The sequence below is a fragment of the Ambystoma mexicanum genome, chromosome 2q (assembly GCF_040938575.1).
Source record: "Ambystoma mexicanum isolate Mex_15411 chromosome 2q, UKY_AmexF1_1, whole genome shotgun sequence".
NCBI classification, from domain to species: domain Eukaryota; kingdom Metazoa; phylum Chordata; class Amphibia; order Caudata; family Ambystomatidae; genus Ambystoma; species Ambystoma mexicanum.
The window spans coordinates 1,475,585,510-1,475,604,137 of record NC_090924.1 but is presented as its reverse complement, the minus strand read 5'-3'; the positions used below and the strand labels follow the sequence as shown (position 1 = coordinate 1,475,604,137).

General features: G+C 46.2%; 1 protein-coding gene across 1 annotated transcript in view; it reads left to right on the top strand.

The window, feature by feature from the left end:
* The window catches only part of LOC138570281 (cytosolic phospholipase A2 gamma-like), a 507,932-nt gene that overhangs the window by 124,853 nt on the left and 364,451 nt on the right, over positions 1-18,628 (top strand). Inside the window, exon 7 of the mRNA XM_069649050.1 lies at positions 2,860-2,977. Coding sequence (XP_069505151.1) covers positions 2,860-2,977 — 118 coding nt within the window. The remainder of the gene's footprint in view (positions 1-2,859; positions 2,978-18,628) is intronic.

The window sequence follows — 18,628 nt, the reverse complement described above, 5'->3', positions numbered from 1 at the left end:
TCCCAGGTTAATCCTACTGCTTCTCCCAAACATCCTGTTCCTTCTACTCTTATTTCTAAAATCCATCCCTTTCCCAATTCTTATATTATCAGTCTTCTTAATATCTCTCTTACCACTTCTATGTCCCATGCTATTAAAACACGCCATTATTCTTCCGGTCTTGAAAAACCCTTCTTGGAGCATTCCTTCTGATTTCCGTCCTATCTCTCTTCTTTTTGTTTACTCTCAGGTTTCTTCTTTTGTCTCTCTTCATTCTATCCTTCCTCATTTCCAGTCTGGATATGACCCCTTCACTTACCGAAACTGTTCTTCTTTCTGTCTGTCACTCTCTTCTTTCTGCCGCGATGCTAAACACTTGTATATTCTTATACTCTTGGCTCTATCAGCTGCCTTCGACTCAGTGGATCACATGCTACTTCTCCAATCTCTTTCCTCTTCTGGGTTTTCTGGTTCTGTAATCAGATGGTTTCAGTCCTATCTATCTAATCGCCCCTACTCAGTATATTGGGTCGGTGTAGGTTCTGATTTCCTTCCTCTTTCGCACAGTGTTCCGCAAGGGTCTGTTCTCGGACCATTTCTCTTCTCTCTTCGTGCTAATATTATCTCTTCTCTTGCGGGTCTCATCATTGTTATGCTGATGACACCCAACTGTTCCTATCATTTTCTTCTTTTACACATAAATATCTCTGGCTGTCCCTCTGCTATCAAAACCTGAATGTCGGAGCACTTTCATGTCCTCAACCTTTCTAAGACTGAAGTTCTCTTTTTTCCTGCAAATACTTTTCATATGCCTGTTTCTGCTCCCTTGGTTCTATTTTCCCTTTCCATCTGCCTTTTTCTCTTACTGCCTGTGATATTGGCCTCCATCTTGATACTAATCTTTCCTTGACTCATGACATTTTGATTACATCGCATTGCTGCCGTTTCCATTTCTTCAACATTTGGAAAGCTAGACCTCTTCTAACATTCAGTTCCACTGAGATTCTAATCTCTATTTTAATCTTCTCAACTATTCTCCTGTTGTCTACTCTTCTTTGGTCTCCCCGTCTCTCGTTTAGCTCCTCTGAAGTCTGTTTTTAATTCCTCTTTTCATCTTCTGTAGTCCTTATGTATTTGTGACACCAGTTCTGTCTCTTTTGCCTCTCTTCAATGGCTAGCCTTTCACTCTCAACTTAAACTCCACTTTCTCTGTATGGCATTCAAATCTTTCTATGGGCGTGCTCCCATTTATCTTACCTCACTTGTTTCCTTTCATGTTCCCTCTCGCAGCCTTCGCTCTCTTCTAACTGTACCTGGCCCTCCATGTGCTTCTTCCCTTTTCCATTCTTTTTCTTTGTTGGCCCATCTCTACTGGAATGCTCTCCCTCTCTCTCTATACGGTCTATTCACTCCTATTCTACCTTCTGTGCTGCTCTGAAAACTTTCCTACTTCAATCTTAACTGTATTTTAGTCTTATTGTTAATTATTTTAAAAAAATCTATTGTATTATCTGTCATTTCAATTGTACTGTCAATTGGTTCTGCATAGCGCCTTGGTGTAAGGCGCTATATAAATAACAAAAACATACAAAACACAAAAATAGTGTACATTCTCGGATGGTGTCACTACAGGACCCCTCTGATGAGTGATGCCAAAGCACCTCATGTTTACAGACACCTGCGTGTCTATGTCAAACAATTCGAATGCAATTTCTTTACAAAAATAAAAATGGCAAACAATAGTAAAGCTGTAAATCAGATCAGATCCTTGCCTCATGTTAAGAATGTGCCATCCACATGCCAACTTTACATATTCCATCTAGGACATACTAATCCAGTCCTGGTTTTAAGTTTGCATTCTGAGACTTGTATTTCTGGATTTATAGTGGGAAGTTGTAGGACTACAGATTTATTTACTTATTTATTTATAGAGCGCTTTGCACCAAGGCGCTGAGCTCTTTGCACCAAGGCGCTGGGACGCAGAACCCATAATGAAAAGTAAAAACCAGGAGTGGATTAGTGTTTCCCTAATGGAATAGAATTCGAATGCAGCCTCAGAGGTATTCAGTGCTCCCCACTGCTCCCCCTGCGACAGAAGCAGGAAATCCGTTTAAGAATTTAGATGAGGACTTTTTAATCTGAGCCTCTGGAGAGGGATTGTAGACACCCCTCAGAAGGAGTGTGTAATGAGCTGGTCCATGCTTGACACTATAGGAGACGATTGCTTTGGAAAAGGTATGGGAGTGGAAGAAAGACTACAAGGCCGGTCGATTTGCCAGCGCGCGCAATCTACTACTGTTAAGAAAGCTCTTGATTGCTTTTATGAGGGAAGCGGCTGGGATCTGGCGTGCAGCTCGATACATTATATGAGTGGATGTTAAGGTGGGCTGCCCGCAATGCCACTCCTTCTCTTCCCCCCTCCTGCCACCCATTTTCAGGGTGTTCGCCCCTGCAACTTTTCCCATTGCACAGGTTTTGCTGTCCCCTCCACCTGCCCTTCCCCCACTTTTCTCACTTCACGATTCTAGTCTCCGGTCCCTAAAACCGAAGCGCGGCCTACAGGGTCTAGAGACCCCCATCATATGGAGGCTGAAGGCAGAGTCTGGAGTTTGGCTTTGCATGGGCCAGATCTAGAGTTCCATAGTGGTTAGTCCATTTACCTTGGAATTGTTTGGACTTGTGCTGGCTACACACACACACACTCTAATGTTTTTGTAATTCCAATTCTGGATTTTATGTTTTGTCGTGTTTAAGGTGTAAAAGGAGCCCTTTAATACATGAAACTGAAACTTTGCGTCACTAGAAAAGATATCTTTTCAAACTATCCACCGTTGAGAATGTTGCACTGATCATTTTCTGCTTCCTGTGTTCATATCTCAGATTAATGAAAACAAGCTGGCGAATCACAAAGGAGCGTGTGAGCACGGGATGAACCCGTATCCGATCTACGCTGCCGTGGACAAAGCCAAGATTAAAGACGAGTTCAAACACGTGCCCGGTAGGAGCATCCAATCAGGCCATTCACTGCTCAGATCATCTAATCTGTTGATGCCAAACTTGAGCTGCTCCAATGCCCGTGCCTGGGGGGGGGGGGGGGAGCGCTGCTTAGAAGGGAATAGCATCTGATTACGTGTATATTGAAATCAGCCTTTAAGTAGTCAAAAGCCTCAAGAGAAAGATAAGTTCGCCAGGTTGAAAGGTTCCCACTTTCTAATGCCTCGCAACGTGCAGTTCCTGGAACACAATGCAAGGCTGCGCAGACCAATTCAAACCCTCAAAAGGGGCGAAACATGTTCCCTACAGGGGTGTGGCGCCCCCAATGGAAGTGAGCCAATCACTGCACCGTTACACCAGGTTTCTAAAAGGAATATTCATACCACTGCCTCCTAGCATTTACTGACCTCTGACCTCAACACAGGATAACAAGACCTAGAGCCACTCACCTATGAAACGCGGCCCCCCAGGAAGCCAGACCATCTTGACCCTGACCCCCTCATGGTGTGCACAACCCTCACACGTGCACGCCCTTCAGTGGATTAGACAGACTCTAAGATGAAGCCTTGCCAAGAACACTTGATTAAAAGGGATGCCCAGTAACCGTACGAGAAGGAATCGAGAGCAAATGCCAAACAGTTATGTACAGAAGTCCTGCACCTCCCCGTAGAACTTCAGAACTAAGAACACTTCTCAAGTTCTGCCTTTTCTCCTGAATGGGTACACTGTTATCATCCAGCAGCAGGAGCTCTCAATCTCGGGGTGGCAGCCATTCAGTCACTGACTAGTCACCACATTTAACCTTTCTTGTGCTTGAGTGGGAATTCGGATGCCGTTTTTTCACCTGGCCATACAGGGTGTTGGCTCTGTTGCCCTAACTGTTCCTAGGCAGCAGAAGCTATGACCATATACTTTATCACCCATGTCCCATTCAGTCTCAGGGAACACAAAGTCAGGCAGCAGAAATCAGCACTGAGCTTCACGCAGGAGTGCCCCCCCCCCCGCCCCCGCCCCCAGGTTACAGCAGGCTGCAGTCAAATAGGATTGTGTCCTGCATAATAAAGGCCCTGTTTGACGAGTCCTGGCGGAGGCGGGGAAATTGGCTTTACCATTCAGGCCAAATGAGAGAAATGCACTGGCCTCTTGCCAGAGGTGCAGTGTGGGACTTTTTACCCAACACTAATATTTCATGGCTAGCCTCATACATCTGCTTCAGCCCTCCTGCCCACGCCCTCCCTTTACACACTTCCAGTGCTTTTATCGGTCTCTAGTTGCAACACCTCACTGCAGCCCCATGTGGACATCTCTTGGATATAGCCAACCTCTGGAGGGTGGGGTGCAAGCACATCAGGTTTTGCCTCTCTTTCACTATCACTCAAGTGAAAGTGACTCAATGACTCCTCCCCCAATGGGCCAATCAGGCACTGGGGTTATGCTGACCCACCAGGCTTACGCTGGCCTATATGGCAATAGGGTAATTGCCAAAGCGTAGGTTCAGCAGGCTAGTGAGGACCAGACTATCTGGCCCAAGTTGGTCACTTTGATGATTCCATGTAGCTAGTAGTTTTGACAAGTGTTACTGAACAAATCAGCTTTAAAATACACAATTTGCAACACTTTTTAACAAAAGAACTACACCTTGGGTACATCTCAAACAGTCTGCCATAAAGAGATTGAATTACCATTTGTGATTGTGGGCTATCATTCCATTGCCACTTTATGCCCCAGTGCGACCCTGAAACCCATGAAACAGAACTATAGGCTCCCAGTGCAGTGATTACAGCTAACTCTCTCTGCACTGTCTCCTTTGACTCAGCCCACACTTCCTACTCCCTTACTTCCCCATGCCTGCCTGTGTTAGCCACCCACTCACCAGCCATCTTTCCCTAGGACCGCCTGCACATTACCCATTGCTTTTGAGGCACCTGTCATCATCTCAACCACGTGACAGCTGCACCTGCCACACCATAGCTCCTTTCTGTTAGGCAGAATCCCGTGCAGTTCCCTCAGGGACCACTACCCAGGATTAGGACTACAGGTGAGAGCAATAAATCCCCTTTGGTATCAGTCTGTACCACAAAGATTTAGACTTATCTCAAGAGGGAGATGAGCAGTATTCAGGGTTTACACAATAGGCCTACAGCACTACGGAGCAAGGAAACACTGACTAAAGCTTTGTATCAAAAAGAGAATATATTTATTCTATACACATCTAGCTCAACACATAAATCACAGTTGATAAAGTCAGTTAAAATTCAGTCAAGGAAAAGTATATACAACTCCCTATTCAATTGTAGACAAGTTTGCGGTAGAGTGAAAACTGAGCAAAACGCCACAGTGAAAACCAACTACAAATGGCACTCTATCAATTTAACGAAAGGGAGGCAAAGCACAAGTTAAACCGAAATATCTTCAGACACCCCCTAGCAACACTTCCCTGAAGTTTTGTGAACAAGTAATGCACAGTAACACTTTATCAGAAAGATAAGTGAATGAAAACTGAGCAAAATGGCACTCCACAAGTTAAAACAGTAGGAAGGAAGAGGTGTTTAGAAGATTCAGGTGCATCAATGCATTTCTCATTGAGAATCAATCTAGTGAGAGCAGATCTAACAAATCAGCCAGAGTCAATAGGCCTGAGCCAGAGTCAGTGGTACAGGACCAAGAGCTTAGGAGCAAAAAATGTTCTTGTAGCTGCAGTCAAGTCTTTAGTAGAAAATATTGAAGAGGTAGATGCGAGGCAAAAGACAATGTTAAGAGAGAGGGCAGACAACCCCACAAGTAGTTAAAGGATTTAAAACACCTTTAGGGCTACCACGGGGGAAGGGAGGCCTGGCGGAACAATGTACCTTAAACGTGAAGAAGTGGCTCCTGCGGTTGTTCCTGGTAGTTCCTGCAGGTCGAGGGGTCCAACAGAGGAAGAGAGGCTCTCGTGGTGGAGGAAGGTTCGAGTCGCTGCACTACCCAGGGATGAAACCAGCTTCGGTGCTGCGAAACGAAGTTTAAAAGGTACACTCCTTTTAATCGCGGTCTGGGTTGATAGCTGCCTGGCTATCTGGTCTCCAAGTGCGGGGCACTGTCGATTCGACCAAGGCAGGTCCGAGAAAGCGATGGGTGAACTGGTTGGTCCCACCAGCTCAAGGGAAGAAGGCTTTTTCAATGAAAATCTCCTCTTGTCGTGTGGAAGAAAAGTGGTGAGACGATCCGACAGGTGGTATAGATGCTGAAGATGTCTGTGGCTTCTCTCCCCTTCGGTTCCGTAGTTCCAGTGGCGACGTCTTGCTCTTCCAGTCCTCAGGACCCTGCTTTTATGCAGAAAGAGACCCATTCATGCAGCCTAGCTGTCACTCACACAGTGGAGTGGTCTTCTTGGCGGGAGACCCTCCAGCCTATCAGGTTAGAGTGTAACCTGAGTTGCTGCGGCAACTCTGTCCAGAGGTTCTACTCCCCCTCCCAACCAACAGACCCACCCCAGACTCAGAAGCGCCAAAAGGAGGGCTTCTTGGCAGAAGCTCGCCAAAAGAGCGAACAAAGGATCCCCGACCTGGGTTAGGAGTTTAGAGTAAGACACGAGAAAGAATTTGTATTAAAGTTCTGGCAACTAAAACCTACCGGAGTAAAGTTAATAATAAAATAAACCAGCGGTATGTTCAGGCTATCAGTGAAAGTGTTAGCCTCGAACAATGGGAAAATCCCATAGGAAAATATTTGCAGTTGAATATCTATGGTAGTAACCACTGCCACCAGCCAGAAACTTTAGAGAGCGGGACTTTAAGGTACCCCCTCGAAAATGAACTCAAGGGAAAAACTATTAACCCTTTGCAGTATCTCCATAGTAAGATGGTTTGTACTGATTAAGTTCATAAGATTTGACTAGTAAAGTCAATGGGGACTTTACATGCCCTGGGAGACAGTAGTCAGTCACAGGCTATGGAGTCTATGTTTGGGGGCACTATGACACCCCTGTGTCACTGCACGGAGGGTGCTGTGTAACACATGTGCATAAAGATGGTTCCTATGGGTGAGAGAAAAGATCCCATAGGCATTAAACACAAAAATAGCCTAGAACACACATAGCAAAAAAGGCCTAAGAGTGGGAAAAAGAGTCTCACTCTTAGCAAGTAAAAAGAAATAAACCCTTCAAATCCAGCAAAGCTGCTGGGGCACTCTATATGTAAGGAAAATTAGCCATAAGTGAAAATTCTCTCCTAACACATATTTTGAAACCCTCCTTGATTATTCTGCCATCCCCTTCCTCTAAATCCTCATCCCCTACGGTAGAACCCTGCATTGCCCTGATTATTCTGCTGTTGATTATTGACCTGCTGCATGCTCGATTCAGCTGTGCTAGTTATCATGGTTCCCTCAAGAGCATATTTTGACAATTTCTTCTGCCCAAGTATTGCCTCTTCACCCTTTCGTGCAGCTTCCTTTTTGCGATTCTTTTCCTGCAGTAGTCTGTAATAGTGTGCGATGGTCAGCTGTATTTCTGACCACAGCTTAGCTTCGATTCCTACCAGTTTCTTGAGCTGTTTTTGTACTGGCTCTGGCAGCCCTCGGCACAATATATTTAGAATACAGGTATAGATTTCCCCCAAGATTCATGAGTCTCGAGTATCCACGCGTCTTGAAAATTCTTTATGTAAATCAGTGGATCTTCCAACTCCTTCATTTTACGTGACATGATAGCTCCCATGTCGGAAGTATCTGGATATAGTGATTATAATGCTTTCCATACCGTGGCTCTGCAATTGTTAAATGGAGCCCCGACATGCGCGGTATTAACTGTGGTCACACCAGGGTAACCTGCCCATGTCCACATATCGTCTGCTCTATCACCAAGTATGGCGATTAAGAGACCCTTAATATCCCCAATAGCTAATGTGTTCCCTCCTGTCATTTTTTCGAACTCGTGTATCCATTTTCCGGCTCCTGATGTCAACATTGGAAGCTTGTTTTTCAAATTTTCTCGATCCATCTGTGGCCATGGAATATACTGTGGTCTCGCCCCTCCTTTCTTGAGCAACGGAAATTGGGATGCGTAGCCCTCTCTCTCTTCCCTCATTGTACTCCTGTCTATTGCAGGGGTAATGTTCCTTGCATCGCTGCCTGGCAATGTCCTAAGCTTGCTCACATAGGGTGGTGGAGACACCTCCCTCTGACAGTGAGATACTTCTTCATGTCGGTCTGACTCTGTGGCTGACTCTGATGCCCTGGGCGCAGATTTACTAGTGTCTGACCATCTTATCCCTTTTCCCCTTGTGAATCGTCTTTCGCACCCTCTCTCCTCCTCCTTTTTCTCGCGCTCCTCCCTTTCTGTGTCGGACATTGGGGGTCATTACGACCTGGGCGCAAAGGGATACCGGGCACCAGTAATGACACCGGTGCCGGTAATCCCTTTGCGCCCTATCCCGAAGTCCCTTTGCAGGTTTTAGCAGGCGTTAAGGATGGGACCCGCAAAGGGATACCGGGGTCAATGACGGTACCGCAATTTGCGGTACCGTTATTGTCGCCTTTCCCATTGAGCCCTATGGGGGCTCAAATGGGAATGGCATTTCAAATGGGGACTTAGCGGTCCCGCAAAGGGCGGAATGGATCAGTAAGTCCCCATACCACCACGTCGGTGGCGGTACCGGTATTGGTGCTAGTCGCTGACGCAGGTTCAAATCCCGGCAAGGCCAAACTCAGCCTTTCATCCTTCCGAGGTCGATAAATGAGCACCACACACCGTGGGTAATAATAAGCAGCGCTCAGATACCTGAGGGTTCGTAGCGCTATATAAATGCCAAATTATTATTATTATTATTATTAGTCATGGCGCTAATAGCACCATGACTAGCACCAACCTCGAAATGAGGGCCATTGTCTGTCCCCAACTCGTGGAACTTCTTGCATCTTCTTTGTTTCTACTTATCTCTATCCAGGGATAGTTCTCTATTCCCACTACTTTGGGAGACATCTCAGGCACTCATCTTCCCCCTCCCCTTGGGGTATTTGTTCTAACTCAATTTCATCATATATTCTATCGATCGTTTCTCTGATGCTTCTGGTGTCGAAGTCATCTTCAATATTCTCCCTAGACGCGCCTGGTACTGAATTATACTCAGGAAAGAATTCTTTGATATCTTCCCAATCTAATACTGGCTCAGGTTTTTTAACCTCTCTCTCCAGATATTCAAAAATGCGTTCTCTCTGTCTTTGCTTACGTTCGACATTGTCATCGAATTCTCTGTGCTTCCTCGCCTCTTCTCCGACCGTATCTTCTTCCTCTTTCTTTGCGTCTCTACGTTAATTTGCCCTTTGAATTTCCTCATCCCTTCGTCTCTTTATTCTTTTCTCTCGTATTCTTTGCTCTTCCTCTAACCTTTGCTGCTTCTGTCTGTCTTGATCATTGGCTGCTTTCTGTTTGCGATCGTGCTGTATTTCTAGCTCTTCACGAAATAACTGCTCTCGTCTCGGTCTATCTTTTTTCCTTATTCTTTCGTCTCTCAATCCTTTTTCTTTCTCCTTCTCCCTTCTCTGTACATTGTCTAACCTCTCTTTTTGTTTCGCATCATCAATGCCTTTGCCACCGAGTTTCAATAAAATCTGCCCTCCCATCCATTTGTTCTTTGCGAATGCTATCTCATCAGTTAAATGTTCACTTCCTTTCCATCTTTTGCCTTCTCTCTCCTTGTCGAGAGATGCACTTGTCTGTGTCTGGTGTCCTCTCTCATCATCGTGTCTCTCCTTGTCCCTTGGGACTGTGGAGGTGATATCCTTATCTTTATCTTTACTTTGATTTTCATCACTACTTTGCGTAGGTGACTCAAACGCTGGGTTACTATACCCCATGGCTGCTTTAAGAGCTCTCAGTGGGTATAACCCCTCGTCTTTACTATCTTCAATCTTCGTTTCAGATGGGGCGTGAGGCGCGGTAGGCGTCTCATCCCCCTCTGTGCATATATTAAGTATCCAATCTATTGGCGGCTCCTCTTCCTTTCCGTGTTCATACATTTTCCAAAGCTCTGTGGCCAAGGCATAAACGTCTTGTGGGCGGTTCCCTTAACCCAACCTGCACTGTATTTTTTCAGCTTAGGTGCATGTTTCGGCACCTGTTTGCACAGGTGTACTAATGGAGTTATGTCCTCCAAGCTTAAATTTGTTCTCTTTCCTTTTATATAACACTTTATCAAAGCTTCACGTGATTTAAACAATTTCAACAATATGAGCAAGCACCAGTCACTGCAAGTTCCAATCCTGATTTTTTCACAAAATTTTATATCTTTTATTTTACTCCAAAAACATCAGGTTATCTTCTACAACCTGCCAAATATCCAATCGCACAGTTTTTATGCTAGTTCCTTGAAGGAAAATATTTTGTCCTATGACGTCACAACAATCAACACATAAGACAGATGTTAACAGACTAGACGAACTCCAGCTGCTCATATGTATCTCTGCCTCTAATATTACCCCGACATGGAGTTTAAACGTATCCCTTTCACAGTGCCTTTAATCGCTGTGGTAGTCTATTTGTTCCCCTTTATTTGGGACTCTGGATACATGTTTCTTCTAGCCGCTATATTAAGCGTAGGAATAAGGCGAATCCTCTCTCTTCTCAGGTGTTCTCCCCGGTAACCTCTCTCTTCTCGGGTGCCCTTCCCGGTATCTTCCCTCTATCTACTTAATTATTCTTGGGTCATTATTCGCTTCCCCCTTATATATATATATACATTCTTCTCTACTTCTAATTATATTTTTTTTCCTGCCTCCCTCTGTTACCTTTTCCCTTACTTGTTTCTAAGGCATGCACTTTTGCCAAAGCATTAGACATTTTTCACTCACCGTTCGCATGTTTCCTCTCTGGACCCTTGGGATCACCGCCTTTCTCACCGCCTTCTTCGGCTTTTCTCCCGTTCAGCTGCCCATAGCAGTGGGAAGGGGGTTACAACATGGGTCCCTTCAGACCTCTTTCTGCAGATTTTGTTTTTTACACTTCCACTGTCTACGGGGAGCTTCACAGTCTACCGTGGTGCATTCCATCGACGCACAAAACTCCTGACATATATGAATTCACCCGGCATCAGCTGTAGCTGTTGTACAGGTTTAGGACCCGATCCTGTTGTGTTTCCTTCCTCTCGCGTGAATGGTGGAGAGAGCTGCTTTGATATTGCGCGCGCTGCCCTTGTCAATTTCTTCAAATAGTCTGTGAATTCGTCTCCCAGTATCGCGGCGCTTCTGTGTGCATCTGAGTGTTCGCGCAGTGGGGAGTGTGCTGTGTGCATTCGTCTCCCAGTCACAATTTCATGCGGGGACAAATGGTGGTCTTTGCTTGGCTGATTTCTCAGCTCAAATAGCGCAAGGGGCAAACAGTAAATCCAGTTCTTTTTTAATGAAAAGCATAGTTTTGATAACCTCCCTTTTAATAGTCTGTTCATCTTTTCCACTACGCCATTGCTTTGAGGATGATAAATCGAGCACAATTTATGCTTTATCCCCAACAATGTAGTGACTTCCTTGAAGAGCTCGTTTACAAAGTGAGTGCCGTTGTCCGAGCGAATCACATCACAAATTCCCCAGCGCGGGAACACTTCCCTCACTAAGAACTTTGCAGCGCTTTTAGCATCAGGTCGTGCACATGGGCCTGCTTCTACCCACCTTGAAAATGGGCATACAACCACGATCATGTAACGTGCCCCATTACACCTTTCTCCCATGTCCGCGTAATCGATATGTAGCTCTCTGAATGGCCCAACTGGTTTTGGAATTGTTCCTCGGAGTGTACGTAACGTCATTCCTGAATTGTATATCTGACATGTTGTGCATTCCAGTGCTAACCGAGATATGTGCTCCTGAAGACAGGGCACAAACCATTCTTCCTGTATCTCTGCTGCGATGTGTTGTTTCGTATTGTGTGCAGGGAAGTGTAGTTATTTTGTCGCCACAGTAAATCTGTTGCCGATTTGCTGCACCCTCGTTTGGTCCACATCAATTTTTCCTCCACACTAGCTCCTTCCTGTAATTCTAGTATTTACGATATAGGCATCATATTGTAGCCTTTTGGGAGCCCTTCAGTTATCTTGTGCTGCAGCATGTACTCACCTGCTTCATATTTCTGAAAGTAGGAGGCTTCCTTGGCGGCAGCGTCCGCTGCCGCGTTTCCAAAAGACACAACATCTGTGTTGGATGTATGTGCTTGGCACTTCACTATTGCTACCGCTGTGGGGTTTTGCAGGGCCTCAATCAACTCCTTTAGCAATTCTGCATGCTGCACTGGAGTTCCATCTGCTCGTCGAAACCCCCTCCGCCCCCATCTTGCCAAACCCCCATGCACTGTTGTCGTCATGTAGGCCAAGTCTGTGTATATTGTCACTGCACAACCTTTAGCTGCATGTAGTGCTTCTATGAGTGCAATTAATTCTGCTGCTTGTGCGGAGTAATGTGATGGGAGGCGGTATTGCACTAGTGTCTCATACTCACCGTCTTCTAATCTCACCACTGCCATACCCACATGTTTCTCTCCCGTGTCCATGTCAATTGATGCTGACCCGTCTACGAAGTACACTTCCCCCTCGCTCAGAGCATTCTCACACACCACTGTGTCCTCCCCTCTTTCTCCTCTGTGCGTTGCACAATCGTGTTCCTGCATGTCCTCTAGTGTGCATGCTTCTGTAATGAAGGTTGCTGGGTTTACTGCCTTGCATCTCACCACATGGATATTGGCGCTGGACAATATTATCTCATAAGCGGTTGCCCGCTGTGTTGTCAGTGTGCTTTTTGACCTCTCAAGTATTGCAAATAAAGAATGTTCCACAAACAATGTCACGGGGCATCCCATTACTATTGTGGGACTTTTCTCAATTGCGAACGCGGCTGCAGCGAGTGATTGCTCGCACGCGAAATGTCCTTGCATCACAGCATCTAAAGTGCCACTATAGTAAGCCAAAGGCTTGTGTCCTAAGGACGTCTTCTGTGTCAATACAGCTGTCCTTAGTGTTCCCTTGCAGTGTGAGAACAGGTAAAATTCTTGTCCATAATCAGGATTTGCGAGTACTGGTGCGCATGAAATTAAATCTTTTAATGCTTTAAAGGAGGCGCTCATCTCCTCCGTCCATTCTAGTTTTTTGTTCTCCTGTTGGGCCTCCTTGAGTGCTTGTAGTAGGGGTCTGGTGTATGCCGCATAATCTAATATCCATGCTCGGCAGTAGTTGCACATCCCCAGGAATTTTTGCATGTCTTTTACTGTTGTGGGTTCTCCTACTGATCTTATTGCTTCTACCCTGTCGGGGATTATTCTTTTCCCATCTTTTGATATTAGCTGTCCCAGGTATAGAACCTCTGTCAGACAGTACTGTATCTTTCTCTTGTCCACTTTGTACCCTTTATTGGCCAATAGAGTCAGGAGTGTTATTGAATCTTTTCTGCATCTCTCTTCGTCTTGTGCACAGACGAGTAAATCGTCTACGTACTGAATTATGGTGCCCTCAACTGATAGGTTCCCTAGGTCTTCATGTAATATGCGGTTGAATATGCTCAGCCTCTCGCAGTATCCCTGTGGTAATCTGCAATGTTCATATCTCTTTCCCCCTAGTGTGAATGCTGTCAAGTACCTACTTTCTTCAGCCAGGGGGATGGAGAAAAATGCGTTTTTCAAGTCAACCACCGTGAAATGTGATGCCTGTTTTGGGATGCTACATAGTATTGATGCAGGGTTCGGGACCAAGGGGAACTCTTTCTGAATTACATCATTTAAGGGGCGTAAATCTTGTATCATCCTCCAAGACCCTCCCTTTGCTTTCTTGATTGGGTAAATGCATGTGTTACATGGTGAATTTGAAGGCACTATGATCCCTTGTGCTAGTAGTGCATTTATTGTCTCTTTTATCCCTTCTTCAGCTTCACGGGACAATGGATACTGTTTCACTCGGGGTAGAATTGCTCCCTGTTTTAGTTTAATTATCACAGGTTGTACTCCATGCAACAACCCTACATCATGGGGACCTGTTGTCCACAAATTATTTGGTACGAGCCTCATGTCATCATTGAAGAATGACGGTGGTGCTCCTACCACTGCCATCAGCTGAACGGGGATTTCCCTGGCTTGAATCAAAATGTCACAGGGCATCGCTATTTCCATTACTATTTCACCATCCCCCTTTGCATCTGAGAAGAGATCCTCATCTGTTAAGTCTCTTAGGGCGATATTGGCATTTGTACACAGTACTGTACGCCACTCACATCCTTCCATATCTATTCCAATCACAGAAATCCTTTTTGCTGATATCTGTACAGCGTGCAAATCTAATGATACCACTGACCCTGGTGCTGTGTCAGGGCACACTATTGGGCGGAAGAGGAACTCCGCTGGAATCCTCCAATCCATTCTTCTCAGCTCTGGAATTATGAGGGCCAGTGTCTTTAGTCCTTCAATAAACATTTCCTCGTTTTCCGGCAAACCTCGTATTTCTTGTGTGGTTGTGTGAGCCTGTACTACCAACATTACACGTAATGGGCATATTCCGGGTGTTGAACACACTATACCTCTCTCAGTGAAGGATATGGTCATGTTGAGTTTACTCAGGAGATCTCTCCCTAATAAATGTATTGGTGACTGTTAATAATACAGTAAGGGTGTCTTTACAGTTTTGCCCCCCACTGTTACATCCAATGCTTCTGTGTAAGGAACTTCAATTACAGCCCCAGAGAACCCCTGCGTCTCTAACTTCCGGTTAGATAACGGGAACCGGCCCTCTCTAATGCATGATTTCTCCGCTCCCGAATCCACCATGAATATGAACTGCTTGTCTCCTATCTGAGCCCCCACCAATGGTTCCTCTGATGCATTGTAGGTGGTAGATAGAACTGGACACGCAAGTGTTCTCTGTGGGCTGTCCTATGCGGGGTGTCTCATTTCCCCCCCTGATTAAAAACGCTCCCTGAAACCACTGACATGCCACTGTAGGGGGCTGGTGCGGGGGCCCCGTTTGCTGTTGTCGCAAAAGGGTTGCCTGGCGTGTACTGCATATTGTCATTGTTTTGTGGGTGGTTCTGTGTTCTATACTGATGCCCCTGTGGTTGCTCATTGTGCCCCTGGCCTGGGTTTCTTTGTTGTTGTTGTCCCATTGGGAGACCATATGGGCTCCCCGGATGGGGATGGCCATAATGTTCTGCCTCTTGGAACCCGTTGTTGTGTCTACTTCTGCATTCCCTAGAGTAATGTCCCCATCTTCCACAGTTCCAACAACTCCCTTGCGCACCTCTAGGTCCCTGCCATCCATTTCCTCCCATTCCTCCGTACCCTGGTCCACCTCCTCTTCGGCCCCTGTACCCACCTCGTCCCCCTCGAGGGGTCCACTCTTGCCACTGCGGTCCTCCGCCTTGCTCCTGCTCGTTCCACTGCCGCTGTCCTGCTCCAGCCCAACTAGTTGCCATCCTTCCTTGTATTGCTACCAGCCCCTCCTCCTCTTCATCTCCCTCCCTGTTGTGTGGGAGCGCGGCTACTGCTGCTGCGACCTTCACCAACTTTGTCTGCACTAGTTTCGCTTCGTCTGCCAATCTTTTCTGCGCCACCTCTTTCTCCCTTTCTTTGATCCTCTTACAGTGGTGTACTATTATGCTCTGAATTTCTGGCCATACTTTTGCTTCAATACCTGCTATCTTGTCGAGCGCTTTTTGCACCTCTTTTGGGAGCCCCCTTTTTATTATGAAGTAAAATAAAGATGTCGATTGATACCATGGCGTGCCCGTTTCTGCTCTCCACATCTCTTGGACCCGAAAAATGTAATCCATAGCATCTTCCCCGTCATTCATTGTACACTGCATTACTGACTGTAGGTCTGGTGTGTCTGGAAACGTTTCCCGCAAGGCATCCCACACCCTTGCACGCACTGTGTTAAAGGAGGCCCCGTCATGGCGGTCGCAGTCTAATGTTACTCCCGGGAAACCGGCCTTGACCCACACTCTCTCAGCCTGATCCCCCACTGCTGATACAAGCAAGCTCTTCACATCTCCTATTGCTAGGGGTACCCCGGCAGTGTGTTTCTCAAAGGCATATATCCACTTGCTCGCCCCTCCCGACAACGGGGGCAATAACTTTAATAAATTAGCCTTGTCTATCTGAGCCCATGGGATGTAATTCGGCCTCCCTCCTCCCCTATGTATCAGCGGGAGCTGTAATTTTCCTTTCACCGCTGTATCTGTTCCCGTCTTCACTCCTGTTGTTCCCAATGATGCCATTTTCCCCACCCTGTTTCTTAATCGCCCTGTCCACTCATCATCCAGTGTTCTTATTGAACATGCACCATCCACCCCTTCACTTCCCCCTCCCATTGCCATACTCAACCTGTCGCTTTCTTCCAAATCGTCTCTTATATCACATAGTAGTTCGTCCCTCTCCCCCATAGGCCTCTCTTCGTCATCTGTACACCCCCCTCCTGTCCCTAGTTCAATTATTCGTGTTGGTTCTTCTTGAATTCTGAACAGTATCTCACCTTTTTTCCACCCCTCTTCAAGTGGTCTACTCTCGCTCTGTGCTCTAGATGTGTGCTCTGATCTTGCTGCATTGTGTGCTGTCTGCTCACATATACTTTTTATCCTCGAGAGCTCATCCTTGGCTATTGAGAGTCTCGACTCCAGATCGTTTGTTAGCTTTTCTATGTCCACTCTTGGTGTAGTTACCTGGGCTCGCTCCCTTGTACTTTCATATGGCGGGGGTGCCGTTGGCCGGTGGGGTGTAGTAGTTATCGGGGGAGGCACATAAGTGGGGTCACTGTACCCCTCTGCAGGCACAGGCTTGTTCAATATCGGGTACAAACTTATTACCTCTATTGGTGGCTCTGCATTTGGCAACTCATTAGCATCTTTCTGTATCACTAGTGGGTCATTAGTGGTAGATGGTAGGTTAGGATTTACTTCTGGTGCTTTAGGCGGTGGTATCTCTTCAAATAACCTCCAGAGATCTAATATTTCTCTCCTATTATGCAACTGCTTCCCCTTGTATTTCAAACAAATGCATGTGGCTACCATATCTAGGACACTTTTGTCAAATGACCCCCCCCTCGGGCCATATCTGGGGTAACCCCTCTCCCTTCAGCTCATTTATCCATTGGTCATGATATTTCTTAATTCGCTCCGCGTACCCTGGTAGGTTCTTACAAATATGTGATAAGGGTGTTTCGGCCCCCATCTTTGTGCCTTCCTAGTCCTTGTGTGTCTCTGTGCGTCCACAATTACAATGTAAACGTATTACCAATATGAGTTTTCGTCTTCTACTTCACATTCAATAATGGGCTCCTTTGTGCTCTTCCCCCTGCCTGCACAATACAAAAATGGCTGTACACAGTCTCTATTCTATTCTCCTTGGGGGGCACATACAAGAGCAAACCATCAGTGATTTTGACAATATTAACCCGGAAATCAAAAAACGTACACGCTCACTTCACCTTGTCTTTTTTGTCTTCAAGAAACTTTAGCCGGCCACACTTACCATGACCACTCAATGGCTATACATTTATGACAATTTATACACACCCGCAACACCAAATTATCTCCTGACGCATACAATGTGCACACACCTCTCTGTAAAACTCTATGCGCAATTCAATTTGCCCTCCCTTTCCTCCCTGGCCGGCTGTCCCTGTCGTCTTATTCAGATATATATATATATATATATATATTTGCAGGTTTGATCTTCACTCTTACAGTAGGACTCTCTGTCTCTTATTTTATCTCTATGGTTTCGGACTAATCTCACTTTTGTTTCCCCCCCCAACCCTAAAGACAAGAATGGAAAGAGTAGCAGTCACTAATATATTCTCCGTGTCCCCCTTTGCCAGACACTTTTATCACTTCTTCATATATTCCCAGTACTAGTCAAGATAGCACTATGCGGCGCCGCCTTCCACCCCCTTTCGGAGCTAGGTTCCCGTCACTTTTACCTCTTATTCACCTCTTAATCCTAATGGCCATATGCAAAGAAAAGAGCAAAGAAAGTCTAAGATAGTCCTTAGTAGACCTGCGCGCCCCCCCTCTTTTTGTCTACCCCTCCTCGTTCCCTGTCCTAAATTTTCTCCTCCACTCCCTTTAGGATCGCTCGCACTCAATACTCATGTGCCCGTCTTGAACCGATAGTCTCCGAAACTGGGTCCGTCCAGGCAGTGTCGCCGTCCGCTCAACAGTCAGCCCCGGCTCCGGCGAGCGGTACTCAAAGGGGATTTTTCAACCGGGATCCCGTACCCTCTGTCTGTTGAGTGCGCACTTCTTAGTGTACCGGTCGCCGTTGGCGGGCAGCCTTCTGGAGCCGGCCCACCGTGCGTATCCCTTTTGGACCGGAGATTCTCGTGCCAAAAGGGGACGGTAGCTATAGGTTAGGAAATAATGATAAAAATCACGCTTTCGGGGTCACCACTGAAGGCAAGCGTGCGTCCCCAACTAGCACGATCCTCCCCGCAATGAGAGACAATGAAGGACTCTCCCAGGATGGGAATAAGGCCAAGACAGAGTGCGGGTGAGCGTAAATGGGAGTTTATCAATCAGCATAGGGCATGCAAAGAACTCTGCAAACTCCGAGAGCGCTCTGTCTGACAATAGCAAAGACAGGCGTATATATTTACAAAAAACGTCATAAGAACCTACATACTATAGGGGGCACAAGTTCAATGGGATTGGGTGGCGA